We start from the raw sequence: 24,838 nt of genomic DNA on the forward strand, positions 1-24,838 counted from the left end.
CGTTTAAAACTGGCCCTTCCCCATTAGTATCAGTACGACCATGAGCAAGTGACAGGTCTAGCTTTCAGCGCACCAGTGAAGGGTTCAGCATTAGGCAAACTGTATGACTATGGAATTCAGGGAACAATAAACAACATGATTTGGACAGAGAGTCCAGTGTAGGGGTGATGCAGAGGGAAGTGACGCTGAATGGGTAGCATACACCTGGTCATGCAAGAACTCAGATGCCATGCTAAAGACTGGGTGCTGGATTCTGCATGAGTTTTAGACAAATCACCCAGGTGGAGGTATGGAGATTGACTGGAAAGGAGCCAACTCAAAGGCATCTAGTCAAATGGGGATAATAATTTAATAATTAATAGGGTTGGGGTCAGGGTTAGAAATAGGTAACATTAAATCTTTTCAGAGTCCACAGTGCTTGGTATACAGTAAGCATTCAAATGTTGGCTGAATCAATGGATGACCCTTTCCCCTAGACAAAAACATTTTAAAAAATATCTAGAAAGACTTAATTTCAAGAATAATGAACAAATATTTTCTAACCTATTTAAATATGATATTATAAATATTTTCTTTTTGCTAAAATCCACTAGCATTAAATCAGTAGGAAAACAGAGACAAATGATCCTCTGAGAATGCCATCCAGACATAAAAGCCCAAAGGAGAAAAATGGCACCAACTGAAGGAAATGTTAAAGCATAAGCACCCGCGCCACGAATGGCTGCTGTCACTAGGAAGTCCACGTACCTCTGCTCTGCAGGCTCTGTGCCCCTCTGAGACAACAGCAGCAAGCTGTCCTGTTTCTCATGTACAACTGGAACCTGGGGTGGGGAGATCGGCTCGTAGGGCTCCGAAGAGACGTGACTCCTCTCTGGGGATTTTCCAGGCCTACTATTGTAACGTGAAATATTAGATTGTGTTTCAAAGGCACACCTGAGACTTACCTAAACAGAAACTTGTTAACTCATGACTTCATTCAGGAGAAGAGGCAAAAGCTGCCAATTTCTATCAGAAGAAAAGTTACCTCAGGTATTCACTATATACATAATTCAAACAAACAAACAAATAAAAACCACTGTGTTACTGCCACTTGACCCATGCACACCCCGTGGATCCAGGAGTCACGTCATCAGACAGTGCTGCCCGGGCAGCAGCAGTGGCAGAAGTTGCGTCCTTGAGGCTCCCCACATGTCCTTCAACGTCAGACGCCATCCCACCTTTGGCTCCTTAGGAAAACCTTTGTTTCCTACCTATTGAGGTTTTCCTACCTATTTTGAGTCATGACTGACCAGTTCTTTCATCATCAAGTTAAAGATAAAGGACTTCAGTACTAAACTGACACCCAAGAAGTTTTATCAGGTGAGTCAACTTATGTTCTTTTTTTTGAGACAGAGTCTCGCTCTGTCGCCCAGGCTGGAGGGCAGTGGCGTGATCTCGGCTCATTGCAACCTCCACCTTGCGGGTTCACGCCATTCTCCTGCCTCAGCCTCCTGAGTAGCTGGAACTACAGGCGCCCGCCACCATGCCCGGCTAATCTTTTGTATTTTTAGTGGAGACGGGGTTTCACCTTGTTAGCCAGGATGGTCTCGATCTCCTGACCTCGTGATCGGCCCACCTTGGCCTCCCAAAGTGCTGGGATTACAGGCGTGAGAGTCAACATAGGTTCTAGTTACACTGTATTATGGCAGAGGGGTTCTCTGCAATTTTATATTTTTTCTCTGGATACCATTTGGTAAGAATAATATAAGATAGACACACTATTTAGCTCCCACCCATTTATCTCTCTTTTTTTTTTTTTGAGACAGAGTCTGGCTTTGTCACCCAGGCTAGAGTGCAGTGGTGTGATCTCAGCTCACTGCAACCTCTGCCTCCCAGGTTCAAGCGATTCTCCTGCCTCAGCCTCCCAAGCAGCTGGAATTACAAGCGCCCGCCACCACTCCCCAGCTAATTTTTGTAATTTTAGTACAGACAGAGTTTCACCATGTTGGCTAGGACTCCTGACCTCAGGTGATCCGCCTGCCTGGGCCTCCGAAAGTGCTAGGATTACAGGCATGAGCCACCGTGCCTGGCCCATTTATCTTATTATTACAATTTTTATTTTTTAGAGACAGGTTGACCAGGCTGGAGTACAGGAATGCAATCATAGCTCACTGCAGCCTCAAACTCTTGAGCTCAAGTGATCCTCTCACTTCCATCTCCTGAGTACCTGGGATTACAGGTATGCATCACCATGCCCAGCTTATGTTTTTATTATATGTTTTATTATGTCTGTGTGGCCCATTTTTAATTTTTTGTAGAGACGGGGTCTCACTATATTGCTGGCCTCAAGCAATCCTCCCACCTCAGCCTCCAAAAGTATTTGGAATTACAAGCACCTGGCCCCACCACACCCCCAATTTTTTTTTTTTTAAGACAGAGTCTTGCTCTGTCACCCAGGCTGGAGTGCAATAGCATGATATTGGCTCACTGCAACCTCCACCTCCCTGGCTGAATGAATTCTAGTGCCTCAGCCTCCCAAGTAGCTGGGATTACAGGTAGCCACCACCACACTTGGCTGATTTTTGTAGTTTTATTAGAGACAGGGTTTCACCATGTTGGCCAGGATGGTCTCAAACTCCTGACCTCAAGTGATACACCTGCCTTGCCTCCGAAAGTGCTGGGATTACAGGCGTGAGCCACCACACCCAGCCCCCCTGAAATTTTTTGACATAGTGATTATGCATATTAAAGCCACCTGTGACTTTCACCATCTGAATTATGACTATAACACTAAAGCAAAATTATAACATGATTTGTTATGGCCTTTCCCAGTCAGTCCATCCAGTTATTCAAGATAGCCACTTTTTTTTTTTTTTTTAGTTGTTTTAGTGTTTACCTCCAAAACTTGGTAAATAATCTTAAACATGTTTTTGATTTATAAAACTTGAAACAGAATCTGTTAACTCTCTTTCATGAAAGATGAAGAATTTGATTTGCCTTCTCTGTTGCTGCCCATTTTATTTTTACTTTTGAGACAGGGTCTCCCTCTGTCACTCAGGCTAGAGTGCAGTAGTATGATCACTGCTTACTTGCAGCCTCAAATTCTGGGCTCACGTGATCCTCCCACCTCAGGCTCCCAAGTAGCTGGGACTACAGGTGCATGCCACCATGCCTGGGCAATTTTATTTTTTAGTTTTTTTTGTGGAGATGGGGTCTCACTATTTTGCCCAGGCTGGTCTTGAACCCCTGGCCTCAAGCAATCCTCTCACCTTGGTCTCCCAAAGCACTGAGATTAAAGGTGTTGGCCACTGTGCTGGCTTGCTTATTTTATTTTAATTTTGTGCATTTTGCCTTTACATAGCATACTTCAGCCTTTTATATTTTCTTTTTTAAAAATGAAATTAGCACACATACCTTTACTTCTACCTCTCTTTCCTATGCAACCCTCAACTCTCAATATCTGTCAGCCATTTTTATGATTTATTGCCTCACATCCTTTTCTAGAACTACAGAGAAACTCCTCTGTGTTTTGCTTATAAAAATCACTCCATACAATTCCAATGGAAATGGAATAACCTGCTCCTGGAGTACATAATAAAATAAAGGCAGAAAGCAAGTTTTTTGAAACTAATGAGAACAAAGATACAACATACCAGAATCTCTGGGACACAGCTAAGGCAGTGCAATTTATAGCACTAAATATCCACATCAAAAAGGCAGTGCAATTTATAGCACTAAATATCCACATCAAAAAGAAAGATCTCAAGTTAACAAGCTAACATCACAACCAAGAGCAAACAAATCCCAAAGCTAGCAGAAGACAAGAAATCACCAAAACTGCCAGGTGCAATGACTCACACCTGTAATCCCAGCACTTTGGGAGGTCGAGGCAGGCAGATCACCTGAGGTCAGGAGTTTGAGTTCAGCCTGACCAATGTGGAGAAACCCTGTCTCCACTAAAAAAATACAAAATTAACTGGGATGGTGGTGCATGCTTGTAATCCCAGTTACTCGGGAGGCTGAGGCAGGAGAATTGCTTGAACCCGGGAGGCAGAGGTTGCAGTGAGCCGAGATCGCGCCATTGCACTCCATCCTGGGCAACAAGAGCGAAACTCCGTCTCAAAAGAAAAAAAAAAGAAATAACCAAAACTGAAGCTGAACTGAAGGAGGCTGAGACACAAAAAAACACTCAAAAGATCAACAAATTCAGGATCTGGTTTTTTTTTTTTTTTTTTTTTGAGACAGTCTCGCTTGGTCGCCCAGGCTAGAGTGCAGTGGCGCGATCTCGGCTCACTGCAAGCTCTGCCTCCCTGGTTCACGCCATTCTCCTGCCTCAGCCTCCCGAGTAGCTGGAACTACAGGCACCTGATAGCACACCCGGCTAATTTTTTTTTTTTTTTTTTAAGTAGAGACGGGATTTCACCGTGTTAGCCTCTCGATCTCCTGGCCTCATGATCCGCCCTCCTCGGCCTCCCAAAGTGCTGGGATTACAGGCGTGAGCCACCATGCCGGGCTTCAGGATCTGGTTTTTAGAAAAAATTAATAAAACAGACCACTAGTTAAGACTAACAGAGAAGATTCAAATAAACACAATCAGAAATGACAAGGGGAATAGTACCACTGACCCCACAGAAACACAATCAATCATTAGAATATTATGAACACCTTTATGCATATAACCTAGGAAATCTAGAAGAAATGGATAATTTCTGGACACATACACCCTCCCAAAACTGAACCAGGAAAAAACTGATTCCCTGAACAGACCAATAATGTGCTCTGCAATTGAGTCAGTAATAAATAGCCTACCACCCAAAAAAAGTCCATGACCAGACACATTCACAGCTAAATTCTACCAGATGTACAAAAAGAGCTGGAGCTATTCCTGCTGAAAATATTCCAAACATTGAGAAAGGACTGCTCCCTATCTCATTCTATGAGGCCAGTGTTGTGGGAAGTCAGGGACCCCGAACAGAGGGACCGACTGAAGCCACAGCAGAAGAACATAAATTGTGAAGAGTTCATGGACATTTATTAGTTCCCCAAATTAGTACTTTTCTAATTTCTTACGCCTGTCTTTATTGTAATCTCTGAACATAAATTGTGGCGATTTCATGGACACTTATCGCTTCCCCAATGAATATCCTTGTGATTTCCTATGCCTGTCTTTACTTTAATCTCTTAATCCCATCATCTTCTTCGTAAGCTGAAGAGGATGAATGTTGCCTCAGGACCCTGTGATTGTGTCAACTGCACAAATTGTTTATAGAGCATGTGTGTTTGAACAATATGAAATCTGGGCATCTTAAAAAAAGAACAGGATAACAGCGATGTTCAGGGAACAAGAGAGGAACTTTGAACTGGCCGCTGGTGAGCCGGACAGAACAGAGCTATATTTCTCCTCTTTCAAAAGCAAACAGGAGAAATATCGCTGAATTCTCAGCAAGCAACATCCCTGAGAAAGAGAATGTGCCCTGAAGGTAGGCTTATAAATGGCCCCTTTAGAAGCGTGCAGTCTTTTGTCTTTTATGGTCAAAGCCGATGGGATGAAATAAGCCCTGGTCTCCTGTAGTGCTCCCAGGCTTATTAGGACCAGGAAAATTCCCGCCTAATAAATTGTGGTCAGACAGGTTGTCTGCTCTCAAACCCTGTTTCCTGATAAGATGTAAACAATGTTATCACTGTTTCGGGCAAACTTCATTAGCAATTTTAATTTCACCTCATCCGGTGGTCATGTGATCTTGCCCTGCCTCCATTTGCTTTGTGATATTTTATTACCTTGTGAAGTATGTGATCTCTGTGACCCACACCCTATTCATGCACTCCCTCCCCTTTTGAAAATCGCTAATAAAAACTTGCTGGTTTTACGGCTCGGAGAACATCACGGATCCCCCTGCCGACATGTGATGTCTCCCCCGGACACCCAGCTTTAAATTTCTGGCTCTTGTGCTCTTTCCCTTTATTTCTCAACCCAGCCGAGATACTCAAGAAATAGAAAAGAACCCATGTTAAACATCGGAAGCAGGTTCTCCTGATAGGCCAGCATCATCATGATACCAAAACTTGGCAGAGACACAACAACAATAAAAAGAAAACTTCCAGCTAATATCCTTGATGAACATCAATGCAAAAATCCTCAACAAAATACTGGCAAACCAAATCCAGCAAAACACTAAACAGCTTATCCACCACAATCAAGTAGATTTCATCCCTGGGATGCAAGGCTGGTTCAATGTACACAAATCTCAACAGATGCATAAAAGGCTTTCAATAAAATTCAATACCCTTTCATGTTAAAAACTCTCAGTAAACTAGGTATTGAAGGAACATACCTCAACATAATAAAAAGCCATATATGAAAACCCACAGCCAAATCATACTGAATGGGGAAAAGCTGGAAGCATTCCTCTTGAAAGCCAGCACAAGACAAGGATGCCCTCTGTCACCATTTTTATTCAACATCCTATTGGAAGTCCTCACCAGGGTGATCAGGCAGGAGAAAGAAAGAAAGGGCATCCAAATAGGAAGAAAAGAAGTCAAACTATCTCTGTTTGCAGAGGCATAACCACATATCTAGAAAACTCCATAGTCTCAGCCCCAAAGCTCCTTAAGCTGAAAAACAACTTCAGCAAAGTCTCAGGGTACATCAGTGTGCAAAAAAAAAAAACAAAAAATTCACTAGCATTCCTATACACCAATGAGAGCCAAATAAGGAATGCAATTTGATTCACAACCACCACAAAAATAATAAAATACCTAGGAATACAGCTAACCAGGGAGGTGAAAGATGTCTACAAGGGGAACTACAAAACACTTCTCAAAGAAATAAAAGATGACATAAACAAATGAAAAAACATTCCATGTTCATGGATAGGAAGAATTAATATCGTTAAAATGGCCATACTGCCCAATGCATATTACAGATTAAATGCTATTCCTATTAAATTACCAACGACGTTCTTCACAGAACTAGAAAAAACTATTTTAAAATTCATATAGATCCAAAAAAGAGCCTGAATAGCCAAGGCAATACTAAGCAAAAAGAACAAAGCTGTAGGTGTCACACTACCTGACTTCAAATTATAATACAGGGCTACAGTAACCAAAACAGCATTGTACTGGTACAAAAATAAGACACACAGATGAATGGAACAGAACAGAGAACCCAGAAATAAGGCCTCACACCTACAAGTATCTGATCTTCGACAAACCTAACAAAAACAAGCAAAAAGGAAAGGATTCCCTATCAATAAGTGGTGCTGGGATAACTGGCTATCACATGCAGAAGATTGAAACTGGGCCCTTTCTTTATGCCATATATTAAAATTAACCCAAGATGGATTAAAGACTTAAATGTGGAAAAAAAAAAAAAAAAAACTATAAAAACCTTGGAAGACAACCTAGGAAATGCCTTTCAGGACATCAGCAGGGACAAAGATTTCGTAACAAAGACACCAAAAGCAACTGGAACAAAAGCAAAAACCGACAAGGGGGATCTAATTAAAGAGCTTCTGCACAGCAAAGGAAACTATCAACAGAGTGAACAGACAACCTACAGAATGGGAGAAAAATTTTGCAAACTATGCATCTGACAACGGTCTAATATCCAGCATGTATAAAGAGCTTAAACAAATTTACAAGAAAAAACAACTCCATTAAAGACGAGGCAAAGTGAGTGTGGTGGTGTGCGCCTGTAATCCCAGCTACTTGGGAGGCTGAGGTGGGAGAATCACCTGAGCCTGGGAGGGTTGAGGCTGCTGTGAGCCGAGACTGCACCACTGAAATCCAGCCTGGGCAAACAGAATGAGATAAAAAAAGAAAGAGTGGACAAAGGATATGAACAGACACTTTTCAAAAGAAGACATATATGCAGCCAAGAAGCATATGAAAAAAAAGCTCAATATCACTTATCATTAGAGAAGTGCAAATCAAGTCGGGTGCAGTGGCTTATGCCTGTAATCCTACCACTTTGGGAAGCTGAGGCAGGTGGATCAACTGAGGTCAGGAGTTCGAGACCAGCCTGGCCAACATAGTGAAACCCTGTCTCTACTAAAAATACAAAAATTAACTGGGTATGGTGGCAGAAGCCTGTAATCCTAGCTACTCAGGAGGCTGAGGCAGAAGAATCGCTTGAACCTGGGAGGTGGAGGTTGCAGTGAGCTCAGATCGCACCACTGCACTCCAGTCTGGGCAACAGGGCAAGACTCTATTCCAAAAAAAAAGAGAGAGAGAGAAATGCAAATCAAAACCACAATGAGCTACCATCTCACACCAGTCAGAATGGCTACGAAAAAGTGAAAAAATAACAGATCCTGGAAAGGTTGTGGAGAAAATAGAACACTTATACACTGTTGATGGGAGTGTAAATTAGTTCAACCACTGTGGAAGGCACTGTGGAAATTCCTCAAACACCTACATACACAACTACCAATCAACCCAACAATCCCATTACTGAATATATACCCAAAGAAATACAAATCATTCTATTATAAAGACACATGCACATGTATGTTCACTGACAACAGCAAAGACATGGAATCAACCCAAGTGCCCATCAGTGATTGACTGGATAAAGACAATGTAGTATATATACATCATGGAATACTATGGAGCCATTAAAAAGAATGAGCTCCTGTCCCTTTCAGGGACATGGATGGAGCTGGAGGCCATTATCCTTAGCAAACTAACGCAAAAACAAAACCAAATACCACGTGTTCTCACTTATAAGTGGGAGCTTACACACGGATACATGGAAGAAAACAACACACACTGGGGCCTGTTGGAGGGTGGAGGGTGGGAGGAGGAGGCTCAGGAAAAAATAACTAATGGGTACCAGGCTTAATACCTGGGTGACAGAATAATCTTTACAACAAACCCCCATGACACAAGTTCACGTATATAATAAACCTGCACATGTACTCCTGAACTTAAAATGAAAGTTAAATAAATAAATAACTAAAATGAAAACCAGTTGATTCTGTTTTCTAACACCACAGATTGTGTAAACATTTTCATCAGGAATGGACCATGGCAGTGCTATATAGTTTTCCATTTTTCTTGATAATTGCATTTCTTTTCTTTTTTTGGTTTTGTTTTGGCTAACAGGGAATAAATGTGTTTTCATCTTATCCTTAAGGTTATCCAGCTTCTTCTAATGACTAAATTATGCAGTTTAGGGGTTGGGGCAAGCAGGGATAAAAATGAAACAAAACTCGTTATACACTGATGATTACCAAAATTGGGTGATCGATTCCTAGAGGTGTATTATACTTGTTCTCTCTACTTTTGTATGTATTTGAAAACTTCCACAATAATTTTTTTTTTTTTTTAAAGAAGACCATCTAGCTTCTCATCTATATTCTTCTTTCTACTCTTTGCTCACTTCGATGGGTTGGTAGGTAGGCTGGAGAATTACTTCTGCTACAAATTTCTCTTTTTCAGGCTCTGAGCCATGGCTTCCATTACTCTGGCTCATCTGTCCTCTATGTCTTCCAAGTATTTGCCAGAATCTTTGATCTGCCAATATCTCAGTCTTGTTCTCAGCATTCTTTTTTTTTTTTTTTTTGAGACGGAGTCTCATTCTGTCGCCCAGGCTGGAGTGCAATGGCATGATCTCAGGTTCAAGCGATTCTTCTGCCTCAGCCTTCTGAGTAGCTGGGATTACAGGCACCTGCCATCATACCTGGCTAATTTTTTTTTTTTTTGTATTTTTGTAGAGATGGGGTTTTACCATTTTGGCCAGGTTGGTCTTGAACTCCTGACCTCAGGTGATGCCCCCACCTTGGCTTCCCAAAGTGCTGGGATTGCAGGCGTGAGCCACCATGCCCGGCCTTCTCAGCATTCTTAAATTTATTTCCCTTGTGCTTGTTAACTATAATTTAACATGTGCTAATATTTAGTCTACCACTTTGAAGCAAGAATCCTGCATCCACTTTATTTTAACCAAACACAGACTATCAGGTAAGAAGATATACTCTTTATCAGAGAGCCCTGGCATATAACATGTTTCCACTCATGGTGCCACTATTGGCTTCCCTTTCCTTTATTTAATGTCACCTTAAAATATATACGTGTGTGTGTATATATATGTGTGTGTATAGATATACACTGACAGAAGTCTAAGGACTAGAATAAAATATAAATGCAGAAGCAAACAACCTATATAGATAGATAGATAGGTTTTTTTGTTTTTGTTTTTAGTTTTTTTTGTACAGATGAGATCTCACTATGTTGCCCAGGCTGGTCTCAAATTCCTGGGCTCAAGCAATCCTCCTACCTCAGCCTCCCAAAGTGCTGGCATTATAGGTATAAGCCACTGTGCCTGGTTGATATCACCTTCTTAAACTTCTACTGATGCTGACCCAGTAGAAACCACTGAGACAGATAAATATGAGAGGTATTATTAGGAAGGACCACTGAAGTGTCCCTAAACCACTACCAAACTACACATTGTTCTTAACTGTCTTTACAAACCAACCAACAGAACATAATCATCTTTTGAATATATATTAAAAAGACATAGTACCAGATGCCAAGACAGTGGACATTCTAAGAATAATATTCAGGGGAACAAAGCTCATTTACACTTTCCAGGGATTAAAGGCAAATGAACTTTAGTTGTGAGAAACAAATTCCTTATCCTGTAGATATATTCCATTTGTTTTACTGTTGGGAAATTTATATATAATTTGGAATAAAGATCATACCTTCCCCTGGATTTGTCCACAAGATTTTCTGGAGAGACCCTTGAACCTGGTCTTTGATGATGGACAGACTGAACCTGGGATTCTGGGCTGTAACGATTTGACGTTTTAGTCCTCACAGGTGTAGACACCAAAGCAGATGGTGAGTTCTGGAATGTAGAAGTAGGAGGCTGCTGGGGAGTCTGTGAGGAAACTTGATTTCTAGCAAAATCTTGTGTGATAATTTGCTGTGAATGAGAAAAGAAGGAAGTGGTAAAATTCATTGAGTACTTGCAAAAAAAAAGTATTAAGAAATCTAGATATCTTTATTATAAATTTCTTTTTCTATATGAAATCTGCTTTCCCCATGATCAAAAAAGAAAATCAGCTAATAAGAATAATGAAAAACTTACACAGATGTGATCAGCAAGTGTGATCAGCCGATGAGTCCTGGGCACTTGCCCCATTCCCTCTGCCTGTGAAGAAGGGGGCAGCTGTTGCTGGGGAGACGGTGATTCCTGCTGTGGTCGATAGTGATGTAATGGTCCTTCATATTGTCTGGTAGCATCGTCTAGTAGAGAACACACAGATGTCTTACTCCAGGAATGTCTGTGCCTTTCACTCATTATCGAAGATTAAATATAATTCAGAAGAACACAGGAAAGGATGTGGTACACAGCTCCGAACAACAAACTTATCTTAATTTTGGAAAAAAAAATTATTCACTGACAGAAGTCTGAGGACTAGAACAAAATATAAATGCAGAAGCAAACAAAATTAATATAAACTATTTTCTGTATCATTAAAAAATAAAAAAGAATCGATAGCTGTTTCTAAAGCAGGCTCATGTAAGATTACCCTAAAATAAACAAAACAAGTTAATTCTTACCATGGTCTAGACAGATAATTAGAAGCAAATGATAAATGTAAATATGAAAACATGTAAATGGTAGCTTAAGAAGACATACTTTCGGCTTGATTTGCCTTAACCACCTCTGGCTGATAGGTCTGCAGTTTTTCCTGGGGTGGCGCAGGTGAGCTGGCAGGACTTATCACCTCAATAGCATCGCTAGGTGTTTCATACCTGTGAGAAGATACTTTAAGAAAAGAAAATCTTATTTTAAAACTAATCCTGGGAAAAGTTTCTGAAGTCTAAGTTCTTCAAACCTACAGCATATTTTCAATTCTGATCAACCATGTTCAATGGTATTCCAGGTTAATGAGGGTTTTCTGAAGTTTTATGAGCTTTAAGACATTTTAGGCCAGGTGCAGTGGCTCACACCTGTAATCCCAGCACTTTGGGAGGCCGAGGCAGGTGGGTCACCTGAGGTCGGGGGTTTGAGACCAGCCTGACCAACATGGAGAAACCCTGTCTCTACTAAAAAAATACCAAATTAGTCAGGCGTGGTGGCTCATGCCTGTAATCCCAGCTACTCGGGAGGCTGAGGCAGGAGAATCGCTTGAACCCGGGAGGCAGAGGTTGTGGTGAGCTGAGATTGCGCCATTGCACTCCATCCTGGGCAACGAGAGCGAAACTCCGTCTCAAAAAAAAAAAAAGACACGTTTTAAAGCACAATAATAAACACTGGAATGAGGCAGAACAGAGAACAGATTTATAATATTTTTCCTGGGAGCTGGAAAAGAAATCACCAGGGAAACATTTATGGAAAGAAGTTAATAAACAAATAAGGGAGTAGATCTCAATAACTGATTCCAATAATTCCAATTCTGTGGGACATTCCATTCTTAGAAAAACGCTGATGCTATAAAGCTGCTTCATTTACTACCATGATGATTTTAAAGCTATGGATTATATAACACTATAATGATTTTCTCAAATAACTGTAGTATTGCTAACAAAACTTACTCCAAATATTAGTAATTTTTTAGCACTGTGTTACATTGTGAAAATAACCAGAAATGGTAGAGAATGTCTGAAGGGAAGTATATTCCTAGAAAGGGAGGATGTCAACCAACTCTGGAGGATACCCACATCAAAAAGGACCTCCTCTAAGACGCAGTTCTCAAGTAAACAGAGGGGCTGTGCAGTGGGGCTAACAGGCAGCTTTTCACAGTCCTGCCATGGCCTCAGAGCTGACAGTTGAGAGCAGATGTAACCACCTATTCAGGAACCTCTGAATTCAGAGGGCTGTTCACATCTACAAACTACACTATAGAATCTGAGAGCACTGTCAGAGCTCCAAAGGGTACATGGCCCTGGCTGGACACAGATGCAGCAGGTGGGAATGAACCCTGCTCCCTAGCCACCAGCTGCTCCTCTGGTACTCAGCAGTCCTTCCTATCCCCACCAGGTCATGGAAACTGCAGCTACCTGGGTTCTAGTACACTTAGGAGATTGGAAACTTGATAAATAGGACAGAAATGATCATTGAGAAACTAAAATAAATCACTATATTCTAAGAAGGTTACAACAATTTGTGACTTTTGTATCCACTGTTACTCATCACTGGTTATGTATTCAACATCCTAAATCTGCTTACAACTTCCAATATTCACTCAGTAGAAAGTCTGATTCAGAACTGTGTTCACATTGCTCTTGAAGCCTTAAGGGGCAAGACTATGGCAACGGACTTCACCTTCAGGATGAGGGGGCTCTCAAGAGTCAAACTGAAAGCCACACTGAAGAACTGTACATAGCCTTTGGACATCATGGAATTCACTGACCAGTGATAAAAATGATAACCACACACAGAGACATGGACACTCAGAAAAGATGAGCTATTTTCAAACCTTCTGAAAATCAAATTCCTACAGCAAGGTTTGGTTTGTGATGCAAACTGAAAAGAAATGTTTAATCCAATGATTAAGGAACCCATGTGCTATACCATTCAATAAGCCCAGGTGGGATCTCCCAGTGTGCTGGCGACTTCCCTTCAAAAGACCTATTCATACAACTATAGAATATCTCTTTCTCAGTGAGCAATTTTCTGCATGCAGAATATCTATATTGCAGATTTTCCTAATCTCAGGCTAAAAGAAGTCTTTTGTCTACACAACACTACCCTCTCTCTCTAAAAGCCTCAGCAATGGTGTAGATGTGACCTAAACAAATTATAATTAAGCTAGTGGATACTTAGAGATCAAAAGAACTGCACATTGCATTCTGGAGCATAAGAAATCATTTTTTTTCATGATCTCTAACTCTACTGAATTTATTCAATGGATATAACAGAAAGATGACTATATATGATTAAATTACTTCCAGTGTTAGCAGATGCTTATTTAAATACTTGCTTGTTCTTTCTACAGTTCCACATAGAATTGAGGCAATAGTTTAACAGAAAATTTAAAAAGTAACTTTTCTAGCATTTTAATGTAGACCTGTGAATTTCAAGATTTGCAGGTTAGCCATCACAATGACTAACCAGACTTGAACAAAATTCAACTTGCAAAAAAGATGCAATATAAATACCAATCACCAGTAATAGGTAGTCTCACTTTTAAAAATCTGTGTCTTAGAAAAAGGATATTAGAGGCTTTGGGGTATTGGCATAAATACAGAACCATGTCCTAGCAAATGCTTCCTGAGAAATTATACCTCAGTAGCACAGAGCCTGGAGATATATCCACTACCTTTCAGATGCCTAAATATGTTAATAAGGTCTGCCTTCTACTTTCTAAATTTAATTACATAAATGATACAGTTTTCTTGTGGAAGATACATAGATAGGCTTATATGTAGGACACTGGGATATTTAAATAATCATAAAAACAGCAGAAGATACATTTTTGCATTACATTTACTATCAAGCATTAGGATTTTTAAATACCATATAGTTCTACTTGACCTAAAGAATAAAGTAATTCTTTACTCAGACATCACATTGTGAAACTCAGATTGAGATACATACAGCTACTAGAAGAGTCTGAACTTTGAGAGCCACGTTCCCTCGCATCCTTGTCCGAGGCAATTTGCCGGGTGATGATCACGTCTATGAAGTTAGCTGCAGTAATGGTAGTCTTCCCTCGGGTCCTTAGCTCTTCCTCATATCTGGATTTTGGAGGAGGCCCTTTATCTTTCCCAGCCTCAGAATAAACTACTGAAGAATGAGGCTGGGGCTTGCCACTTGGAAAGGCTGAAGAAGTGTATAAACACTGAACAGATCTCTTCTCCACCTCCAGGGTTTTCTGCTCTAGCTGCTGCTGTTCACTAACTGCTGCTGACCTGCTTCTCAAATTTTCTTCTAACCTGGCAGCTTCATGCTTACTCTCTTTTGTTTTGGACACATCCATCTGGGGTGCAGAAGCTGCAGCATCCACAAGAGCAGCCAGGGCATCCGCAGCAGTGTTGTAACGGGAGGCTGGCAGGCCTTGGCTTATTGAAGGGCCCCCAGCAGGCAGTGGCCTGTAAATAAAACCAAATCACAGCTCTGTGAAGGGAAGACCATTTGCTGGGAATGTGGTGGGGAGATGGAAGGACAAACTGCAACAACAAAAAAGGCTTCGTGGCACGGGCAGAAAAGCATGACTATACTTAGACTATTGCAGTCACAAACTTTAAAATGAATACACAAGAGACTTTTTTTGTCAAAATATGTACAAGAGACTGACATGATTCGTAGCTGAGCAGTTGGATCCAAAGGTGTGATTACACTGGTTCCATTGGTTCCTTGGAAAACACTGGGTCTCTGTTGCAACATGGTCTCCTGAGTTCTTACTGAAGGGGAAGGGGAGCGAACATATCCATGACTGCCAGGTCGGCCAGGCTGTTCTGAGCCTGCAGAGGTGAAAAAGAAAAAAGAAAAAAAGACATAAGGAGGAAGCTACAGATAAAAGGAAGCAATGCTTATGGATTGTTTATTTTTTTATTTTTTATTTTTTTTTGAGATGGAGTCTAGCTCTGTTGCCCAGGCTGGAGTGCAGTGGCGCAATCTCGGCTCACTGCAAGCTCCACCTCCTGGGTCCACGCCATTCTCCTGCCTCAGCCTCCCGAGTAGCTGGGACTACAGGCGCCCGCCACCTCGCCTGGCTAGTTTTTTTGTATTTTTTTAAGTAGAGACGGGGTTTCACTGTGTTAGCCAGGATGGTCTCGATCTCCTGACCTCGTGATCCGCCCGTCTCGGCCTCCCAAAGTGCTAGGATTACAGGCGTGAGCTACCGCGCCCGGCCGGATTGTTTATTTCCTAATATACCTAAATAGAAAAAAGGAAAACAAGACAAGAAACTTGATAGTCTACTTTCTGGCCTTTCCAGAAATATGTTCTAAAAGTTTCCAAATAAAGATGCAATAAAACCGCAGCAGTAACTTGAAACAAAACGTCAGCCATCATTTACTGTCATTTCCATTTCTCTGATAAATTTCAATCTTGATCCCAGAAATAAAACAGCACCAACAAGAAGTACTACTACAAATCATATAAGTTCATCTTTCAGATTCTTCCTCAAACTCCAGTCTGTACATGATTTCCAAAATCTAATCAGGCACAACTTTCTAAGCATCATAATGAAAATAATATACCACTGCTACACTAGGGTTTGAGACTGTTTCATTCAACCACAGTTTGCCCTGCTTCATTTCTTCACTGTCCCCTTCACAGGTGACTCTTTCTCTCAGCAAGCTCTCTTTTGAAATGAAATCATTCACATTATCCTCCCACATAAAACTTGGCTCCCACAATTACACTTCTACAATATTTGGTATGTTTTTGTTCACTTAACTCTAACTCTCCCATAACAAAGTCAGAGCTTGGACTTGGTCAGAACTACTTCACGCAGAGGATTTTGAACTCTCAAATCCCTCCCCAATCACTTTCCTCTCGACCTCGTCTTGTTCTGTGTCCTCACTCCAACCTTCTAACCTGCTCACTGGCTTCATAACAGCTAGCCGTTTTAGCACACACCACTCTTCTCACACACACCACCACCTCAGCCAGGCTTCTCAGCAGTTTTCTCCCTTCTAACTATTCATCAGCTTATATGAATATTTATTTTTTAATTAAATTTAAAAAATTTTAAGAGACAGCATCACACTCTGTTACCCAGGGCACTCCACAGCTCACTGCAGCCTCAAACTCCTGGCTTCAAGGGATCATCCCACTTCAGCCTCCTGAGTAGCTAGGACTACACGTGCACAGCACCGCTCCTGGCTAATTTATATATATATATTTTAGAGACAGGGTATCACTATGCTGCTGAGGCTGGTCTTGAATTCCCGGCCTCAAGCAATCCTCCTGCCTCAGCCTCCTGAGTAGCTGGGATTACAGGCATGAGCCACCATGCCCAGCTTATCTAAGTATTTCTATGGGATATATATTCCTAGATGTGAATTACTAGATGGAAGAGTATTTAAAATTTCTATCTCCACAGAGGCTACACCAATTTACACTGCCATTGCCAACATGAGTATCTGTTTCTGCAGAAACTCCAACACAATATTTATCAACTTTCTTACATGTCTGATGCAGAGAAATGGTATCTTTGTGCCTTAAATATAAATTTTGTTCATCAGTAGGATCACAAACATTTTAAAAATCTAGTCTCTACCAAAGTTATGTATTATTTGTATGAGGGTTTCTTAAACAATTTTCCGTGTTTTATGTAATTAACATGGAATCAATATTACTGTTCTGCCTTACAATTCATTAAAGCACTTCCTATAGTCAAATTCTTAGTGATTTTTATTGTACACAGATAAAGGTATATAGATAATCTTACTTTACATAGATTATACAAGATCTTCTGGGTGACACAGTTATAGCTAAATGTGTTTGAGCTTTGTAACCACTGAATTATTTAACTCCTCAGAAATATTACTGGATCAAATATGATGACTATCTTTCGGGCTCCTTCCATATATTGCCATTCATATTGATTTCAAAGGTTTGTTTCCTATGACAGTATCAATGTGACAACCTTCCGCCACTGTGCCCTTTGGTTCTGTACCTAACTCTCTGCTTCCTTTTGCCCCGACCTAGATCAACTCTCCTGGTAATATCTAAAGACTGACCTACACTTCTTTTCACACTCTTGCCCCTTGGAAATCTCATTCAAGCCAGAGCTTCAGCTCTTGCAGGTGACTCCTAAATCAGTATCTCCAAGCTCTGTCTTTTCTTCTGAGTACCAGATCAGAGTATCTGACAATACACACATGGTCAATGATTTGATTTAAGTAAAAGAACTGAAAAGAGCAAGTATACCATGGATAAAAAAGATTCCCCATGGACACATGAGAGGCTGGGCATCCCAAATCCAAGTCAGAAATGCTCCAATATCCAAAACTTTTTAGCTGACATGACACTCAAAGTAAACAGTCACTGGAGCACTTCAAATTTCATTATTTTTGGATTAGCAATGTCCAACTGGCATAATGCCAATATTCCAAAATCTGAAAAAATCCTGGTTCCAGGCATTTGGGATATTCAACCTGGATGTCTAAAATCATTACATCTTTGCTTTCACTCATCATGCTCTATCTTTATTGCAGACTAATCTTGTTCCTCGTCTCTTTCTCACTCCCCATATCTAGTTAAGTCCCTTTGAGTCTACAGTGATATTCTTCCCAGCAGTTCTTTTCTGGCCATTCCCAGTGTAAAGTATTCCAGGCCACCATTAGGACGCATATGAACTATTGATAGTCTCACTGGCCTTCTGGAACCAGCCATACCCACCCTTCAGGGTTTTAATCCACCTATTCCACTCGTATGTAAATGTCCCTCTGATCATGTCACCTGCCTCCTGGACACAACATTTCATTGTAATTCAAGATGCTACACAAGCTGCTAACTGTATTTTCCATTCCTCCTCTAAACTCAAGCTCAAAAACACCTTCATATCCAGGAGATTTTGCTAGGGCTGTTCTTTCAGCCTTGAAAGCTCTGTGACCAGTATCTTCAGGCCCAACCGCAGTCCACTGTTTGCACCAAATGATAGCTTCATCATGAAAACATTTTTCCGTGTAAAATCCATGTTTCCACCATCTCAGCTGTTACAGCACTTTCACCTGTTTTTCACTTGGGGCCTGTAATAACGATGTCTTAGAATTTTGGTTTGCATCAAACATTTTTGTGCGCAGCATTAAACACAGCGTACAAGACTGCTAAGATGTGTCCAGAGAATGGAAGAGCAGTGCCTTTCACTGACCTGGCCGCAGGTAGAGGTCGGAGGAGGCTGCAGCAATCCGTTCCCGCTCCCGCTCCTTCTCCCGCTCCCGCTCCCGTTCCCGTTCCCTCTCGGCGCTTGCAGCAGCTGCAAGGTGTGTTGGGTGTCCTGTAAAACATAAACCTGCAGCTTAAAGATAAAAATATCAACTGACTGAGTATATCAAACAATTCTGAAATTCCAAGGGATTGAAAATTTTTCACAAAGCTTCAAATTTAGGATATAAGAAGCTTCTTTTGGCCAGGTGCAGTGGCTCACACCTATAATCCCAGTACTTCAGGAGGCCAAGGCAGGTGGATCACCAGAGGCCAAGAGTTTGAGACCAGCCTGGGCAACATAGTGAGACCCTGTCTCTACTAAAAACACACAAAAAATTAGCCAGGTGTGGTGGCGCACACCTGTAATCCCAGCTACTCCAGAGGCTGAGGCATGAGAATCTCTTGAACCCGGGAGATGGAGGTTGCAGTGAGCTGAGATCACACCACTGCGCTCCAGCCTGGGCAACGGAGCCAGACTCTGTCTCCAAAACAAACAAAAAAAGAAAAGACAAGAAAAGAGAAAAAGGAGTTTGTTTTATTAAGAGTCCTGGATAAGAACTGAAGCATAACATAAGCTTTTAAGGCATTTCTAAGGTATCTAGTGACAGTTGGCACATAAGAACTACTATTAAATGTTAAAAGAAAAACAAGAAACCAAAGAAAGGAAAATTGCCCAAAATACCTTAAAAGGCTGTGTTGTAAAAACATAAACACAATGGTTCTGTTAGAGAGGTGTGTGACTGTAGAATCTTACCTGGAGACATGGAAGCAGAGTTGTATGGCCTGGGAGGGAAAGTAATCTGCGTACCAGGAATATAAGTGATTCTGTCCATGGGAGGAGTGCTTGTTCCCCCTGGATGAGGCACTAAAATTGTTGGAGGCATATTGGTCAGGTCAATGATTCCTATCCAAAAGACAAATACAATTTATGTTAAGTGTTATTCTAAAGGTACAGAACCATACATGACTTTTGGATTTTGTCTATCTCTGTGAATCAAGGATAATTTGTATATAATATAAATAGAAATGTTTACTATCATCATTACTTTTTAAAACATTCTTTAACTCTCAAGAAGGATATTAAAGACTGTACTTCATATTAGTAACCTCAAAGTATGGGGAGATTAAAGAGACAGAGAAATTTGTAAAACATGGATTACAAAAACTCAGCACAAGGATTTGGTTTAACTAAACCAAAATTTCAGTATTCACCAAAACACCTTCTCTCAATGTATGTCTCTGGGCTAAAAAGTCTATGGGAAGAAGGATACAGTGTTCTTTTCTTTCTTTCTTTCCATCATTCATTCAATAAGTATTTATTGAGTACCTAAGAAACACTGGGTAAACATAAATATTCTATGAATTCTGAAATGCAAAGACACACACCTCTCGTTGCTGGGTATGGGAGACCCAGTGGCTGCTCTCTTGGGGAGAGTCCTCTGGCCACATCTGGACGCAAGTTCACTTGCATCTGTTGTGAGGTAATGTAATCATTTAAGATTGTCTGTCTTGTGTTCTCCATTGCGTAAAGCTGATACTGACTTGGGTAACCTGGAGTTGGTGAAAGCTGTCTCTGAAACAGGTAAGCAGCCGCTGCTGATTGAGAGAATGAAAGAAAGGCACTGAGTTTTGTCCTGGCTGAAATGCATTTGCTAAACACCATCTACAAAAGAGTAGAGAAAAATCATGTGCTGAGCTAGTGCACATGGAACTTTTACTTAGTTATAAGGATTAAGGTGGATTTATTTTAGACCTTGATATATTAGCAGTATCACTTCTAATTCATTCTAATGTCTGAGAAGTAATGGAAAAAGGGGAAGGATAACAGTAGCTAAAAACTTCTCAAGTACTTTTACTTTCAATCTTTGACATGTAACTTTATTATATTTTTACCTGCCATCTGCAAGAGTTGTGTTTGAAAACAGAATTGTTTTTACAGTACTGATCATCCAATATAACCAACAGAAATGTATACGAAAACACTTTATGGCAATCAGTAACTTTACTCTCCAGGGGGTGAAAATGATTATAGACTATAAGCATTTAATTAGCCCATGTGTTTGGAGCAGACTGGCAAACTTTTGACATAAAGGGCCAAATGGTAAATATATTTTAGGCTTTGTGGGCCTTTTCGTATCTGTCACAGCTACTCAACTCTGACACTGTAGCACAAAAAGAGCTACAGGAAAAAAGAATAAATGGTGTGGCTGTGTCCTAATAAAACTTTATTTACAAACACAAGAGGCAACAGGATTTGGCTAAAAAGCTGTAGTTTTTCGCAACCCCTAGGTGACAGAATGACACAAGACACATGACACGAGGAAGGCGTAAGGTGTGGTAAAAAGTAGAAGATAATGTCTCTCTCCTCGAAACATTATAATCCAGCTCAGGCTCAAAAACAAGCAAATGAAACCATTACAAAATGAAGACTATGATAAACACTAAATAGAAACTAGAAACATTCCATTTTGTCTGAGAACCAGAGTGACCTATTTTATATGTATATGTTCTCCCTAGAAAAACAAATAACATGTTTTCTGGAATATTTGCTTCCCCTTCATCTAGAAGCTAGGTAAGTCTGTCAGCTGACACAATCTGGGACACAGTGCCCTAAGTAATAGGTATTGGGCTCCTCTGAAACAGTGTTGTCAAATGACACATACTTTGATGACACTTACACAGCTTTTAGATAAAACATTTCCCACAGGTACTTTGCTATTATGAAATGTAAATAACCCTTAGAATTCTTACTTTTAAAATTTAGCATACTGATAATGAAAAATTCTTCCCTAAGGACCAAAGTGAGGCACAAGTATTCTGTGTTCTAATTTGCACCTGAAGGATATAAGTAATGAGCAAAGCAAAGAGTTTAGGCCAGAGAAGAGGTCTGAGCAGAAAACACATGTGTGACTGGGCTCAGCCAATAGCGGCAAGGAAGAGCAGGACTGCACCCTGGGAGGACAAGGTGCAGCCGCTGGTCCTGCAGATTATAACAGCCCAGCCGAGCCTCTCTGTACCAACCAATGGGACTGCTCCCCTCCCCTCCCTATGTAAAACACAGTGCCCTCTGCCCAGCACAGACTGCTCTCTAGAAACCTGCACATGTCTGCACCTATCAGATTCTGTCTACCAACGTCAGTGGTGTTCTAAAGTTTCTTCCAGCTGTACTTGTTACTAGAATTATGTACCTTAATGACATAATTTGTAAATCAAAGAAGAATGAAGAGTGGTTTCTCTGAAAACTAAGTTAATAGCTTTGGAAAGACTTGATACAGAAGTTGAATCAGGTGCGGACCAGACAACTTTAAAAGGCTGGAAAAAAATCTAGAAGGATTCTGTATTTAGATTGCTTGGAAGTGTCTTTACTTGGAAATTCTAGCTTTACTTAAAAAAAGAAACACCTGGAAATGTGAATTTCTTTTATATAAGACAGTAAGCTTTAATCAATCGTTTTTGAAAAAGCCTTGGCCTTAGATCAGAGTACTGGTAAATGAACATCTATGCTGTAAGTTAACACGTTTAAGGTATGCCCCTGTCATTTTAAAATAATTATTCACATTAACCCACATTTTCAATTAGCTTCACCAAGTGCCATAAGAGAGCTTTTCATATACTATTATTTTTAGTTCTTTACTGGGTGCTGATAAGATTTTATTTCTTGATCTGGGTGCTGGTAACATGGGGGAATTTAGTTTGTGAAAATTCACTGAGCTGTACATTAATGGTACTTGCAATTGTACTGTATTATACAACAACAGAAAGCTGAAAAGGCATACAGGTGGCATATTTATTTGCCATAAATTATCACTATATTTCATGTTTACCAGGATCCAAAGCCCTGTGAAAAGGCATGGCTGGATCCAAGTGCGTGGGCAGGTGGCTCCGATAAACCTCTCCTGCAGCGCTGCCTCTGTGATGGGGATCAAACGGACTGTGGCTCACGACAGGGTCCACCCCAGGCACTGGAGACTTCGCTGGGATACTTTCCCTCTGCGTAGGGGTCAGTGTCGATTTCCTTTCATGATTGGTAGACTTGTTAGAAGAAATTGTAACTGGAAAAAAAGAGCCAATGCCACAAGTTCTTAAGAAACTTGCAAAGTATGATAATATTTGTCCATTTCTCAACCATTCAAATACAGACTATATTCATGTATTTGGATCTTCTCTTTCCCCTCAACATTTAACATTCAATATTGCAAAATATGAAAATGGAAACAACTAGTAGAAACTTGAGATTTGGAGAGTACTGTCACCTTTTGGATCACAGCACCAGTATTTTGCCACCTTATGTAACATTAAAAAGAAAATTCAATACTCTTCTTTAAATCTCATTATGAATGATTGTTTTTTGTATGACTTTAACATTCTAAATTCTTTTGTCCCCACATGTAGTAAACTTCAGTTTTCTCATTGCCTGTGTTATGCAACTTCCTTACTACTCATTAATCACAAATTTCACTAATTTTTTCCTTGCTCTGTTCTTCCACAATGACTTTCTCATTACTTCACCAACATCTATCTCCTCCCTACTCCAGCCTCTCCTCTTTTAAATTATGTTATTCAGAGTGTTCAGACTGTCCCACCAATAACTATATATTCGAACACTTACTAGCCATCACCCTCAATTTTTTTTTTTTTTTTTGAGATGGAGTCTCGCTCTGTCGCCCAGGCTGTAGTGCAGTGGCGTGATCTCGGCTCACTGCAGTCTCTACCTCCTGGGTTCAAGCAATTCTCCTGCCTCAGCCTCCCGAGTAACTGGGACTACAGGAGCATGCCACCATGCCAGGCTAATTTTTTTTGTATTTTTAGTAAAGACGGGGTTTTACCATGGCCTCCCAAAGTGCTCGGATTACAGGTGTGAGCCACCGCACCCAGCCACCCTCAATTTTTTTAACTGTGGTGAAATATACATAACATAAAATTTACAATTTTAGCCATTTTAAAGGGTACAATTCACAGTGGCATTAAGTACAATGCATGATGGTTGTGTAACCATTACACCTAAATACTAATATTTTGATACTATAAACTTTACCACAAACAAATCTGCCTGCCCAAAGAAAGAAATCACACTGGTTTGTCACATCCCCTTCCAAGTCCCATTGTGCTCAAACATGTAGTGCCCTTCCCTCTGCAGGGCAACTCTCCGTAAGAACTAAAGCTACAAGCATTTGGACTCACCCCTTTATCCCTAACAAGGACTTCCCCTTCTCCTCACTCTGTGCTACGCCTCTCACATCCGCCAAAACACTCTTCTACAGCTCGCAGTGCCCAGCCCAGGATGTAGCATGTGAGCCACCAATAAATTTGTATTATAATAAAAAATGATAGGTGGATGCATTTTTAAGGGCCTCAGGTTGATTCAGGGACCACTTGGTAAAAATCACTTCTCAACTGATGTAGCTGCCAGCAGCATGGGGTTATAGTGATAACAATGATAACGACAGTAACACCAACAGTTTAATTCACATTTATCGAGCCCTTCGTAAATACTCAGCACCCTTCTAAGTTCTTTACATGTACTACCTTATTTGATCTTCATAATAATCCAGAGAGGTAGGTCTTAATGTTACATTATGATTTTACAGATCAGGAAACTAAGCTACAAAAAAAGCTAAGTAACTCATCTGAGTTTATGCAGTAAGAATGTTAATTCAAGCTTATGCAGTCTTGTTCCAGAGGCTACTTTCAGCTTTCACACCACACTGCCACTGAAGGAACAATGTGAAAACTGACTTCCAGAAAACCTTATGCAATTGGCTGAAAATCCACTCTAAAAATATACTTACTCTACAGCATTTCTGGACTGTGCCGTAATCTGCACTTGATTTAAATATTAGGTATTTTACTTAAATTATGCCTACTTTTAAATTAGTAGCCTTCCATACTCCTAGAATCAAGCATGACCTGCAGATCTTGGGATACTCTAAAGCTAACAATTTGATATTTACTACTTGACAAAGGTTTTTTTGTTTTGTTTTGTTTTTTTAATGCAATAAAAAGGATCAGACCAAGCAACAA

The 24,838-nt window shown here is 40.5% G+C and overlaps 1 protein-coding gene across 14 annotated transcripts in view; it reads right to left on the reverse strand.

The window, feature by feature from the left end:
* The window catches only part of NCOR1 (nuclear receptor corepressor 1), a 186,426-nt gene that overhangs the window by 16,763 nt on the left and 144,825 nt on the right, over window positions 1–24,838 (reverse strand). For 9 of the 14 annotated variants that reach the window (XR_002517843.2, XM_021928182.2, XM_021928188.2 and 6 more), the window contains 10 exons: window positions 22,642–22,869; window positions 20,204–20,413; window positions 19,572–19,721; window positions 18,762–18,887; window positions 15,234–15,399; window positions 14,534–15,027; window positions 11,630–11,758; window positions 11,075–11,232; window positions 10,686–10,909; window positions 748–891 (listed from right to left, as the gene is read on the reverse strand). Coding sequence is in view for 13 of the 14 variants with exons in the window: in XM_021928182.2 (XP_021783874.2) it covers window positions 748–891; window positions 10,686–10,909; window positions 11,075–11,232; window positions 11,630–11,758; window positions 14,534–15,027; window positions 15,234–15,399; window positions 18,762–18,887; window positions 19,572–19,721; window positions 20,204–20,413; window positions 22,642–22,869 (2,029 nt within the window). In the remaining variant the exon portion in view is untranslated. The remainder of the gene's footprint in view (window positions 1–747; window positions 892–10,685; window positions 10,910–11,074; window positions 11,233–11,629; window positions 11,759–14,533; window positions 15,028–15,233; window positions 15,400–18,761; window positions 18,888–19,571; window positions 19,722–20,203; window positions 20,414–22,641; window positions 22,870–24,838) is intronic. The other 5 variants (XM_021928189.2, XM_021928185.2, XM_021928193.2 and 2 more) reach the window with 3 other exon arrangements.

Source organism: Papio anubis, chromosome 17 (assembly GCF_008728515.1).
Source record: "Papio anubis isolate 15944 chromosome 17, Panubis1.0, whole genome shotgun sequence".
Classification (NCBI taxonomy): domain Eukaryota; kingdom Metazoa; phylum Chordata; class Mammalia; order Primates; family Cercopithecidae; genus Papio; species Papio anubis.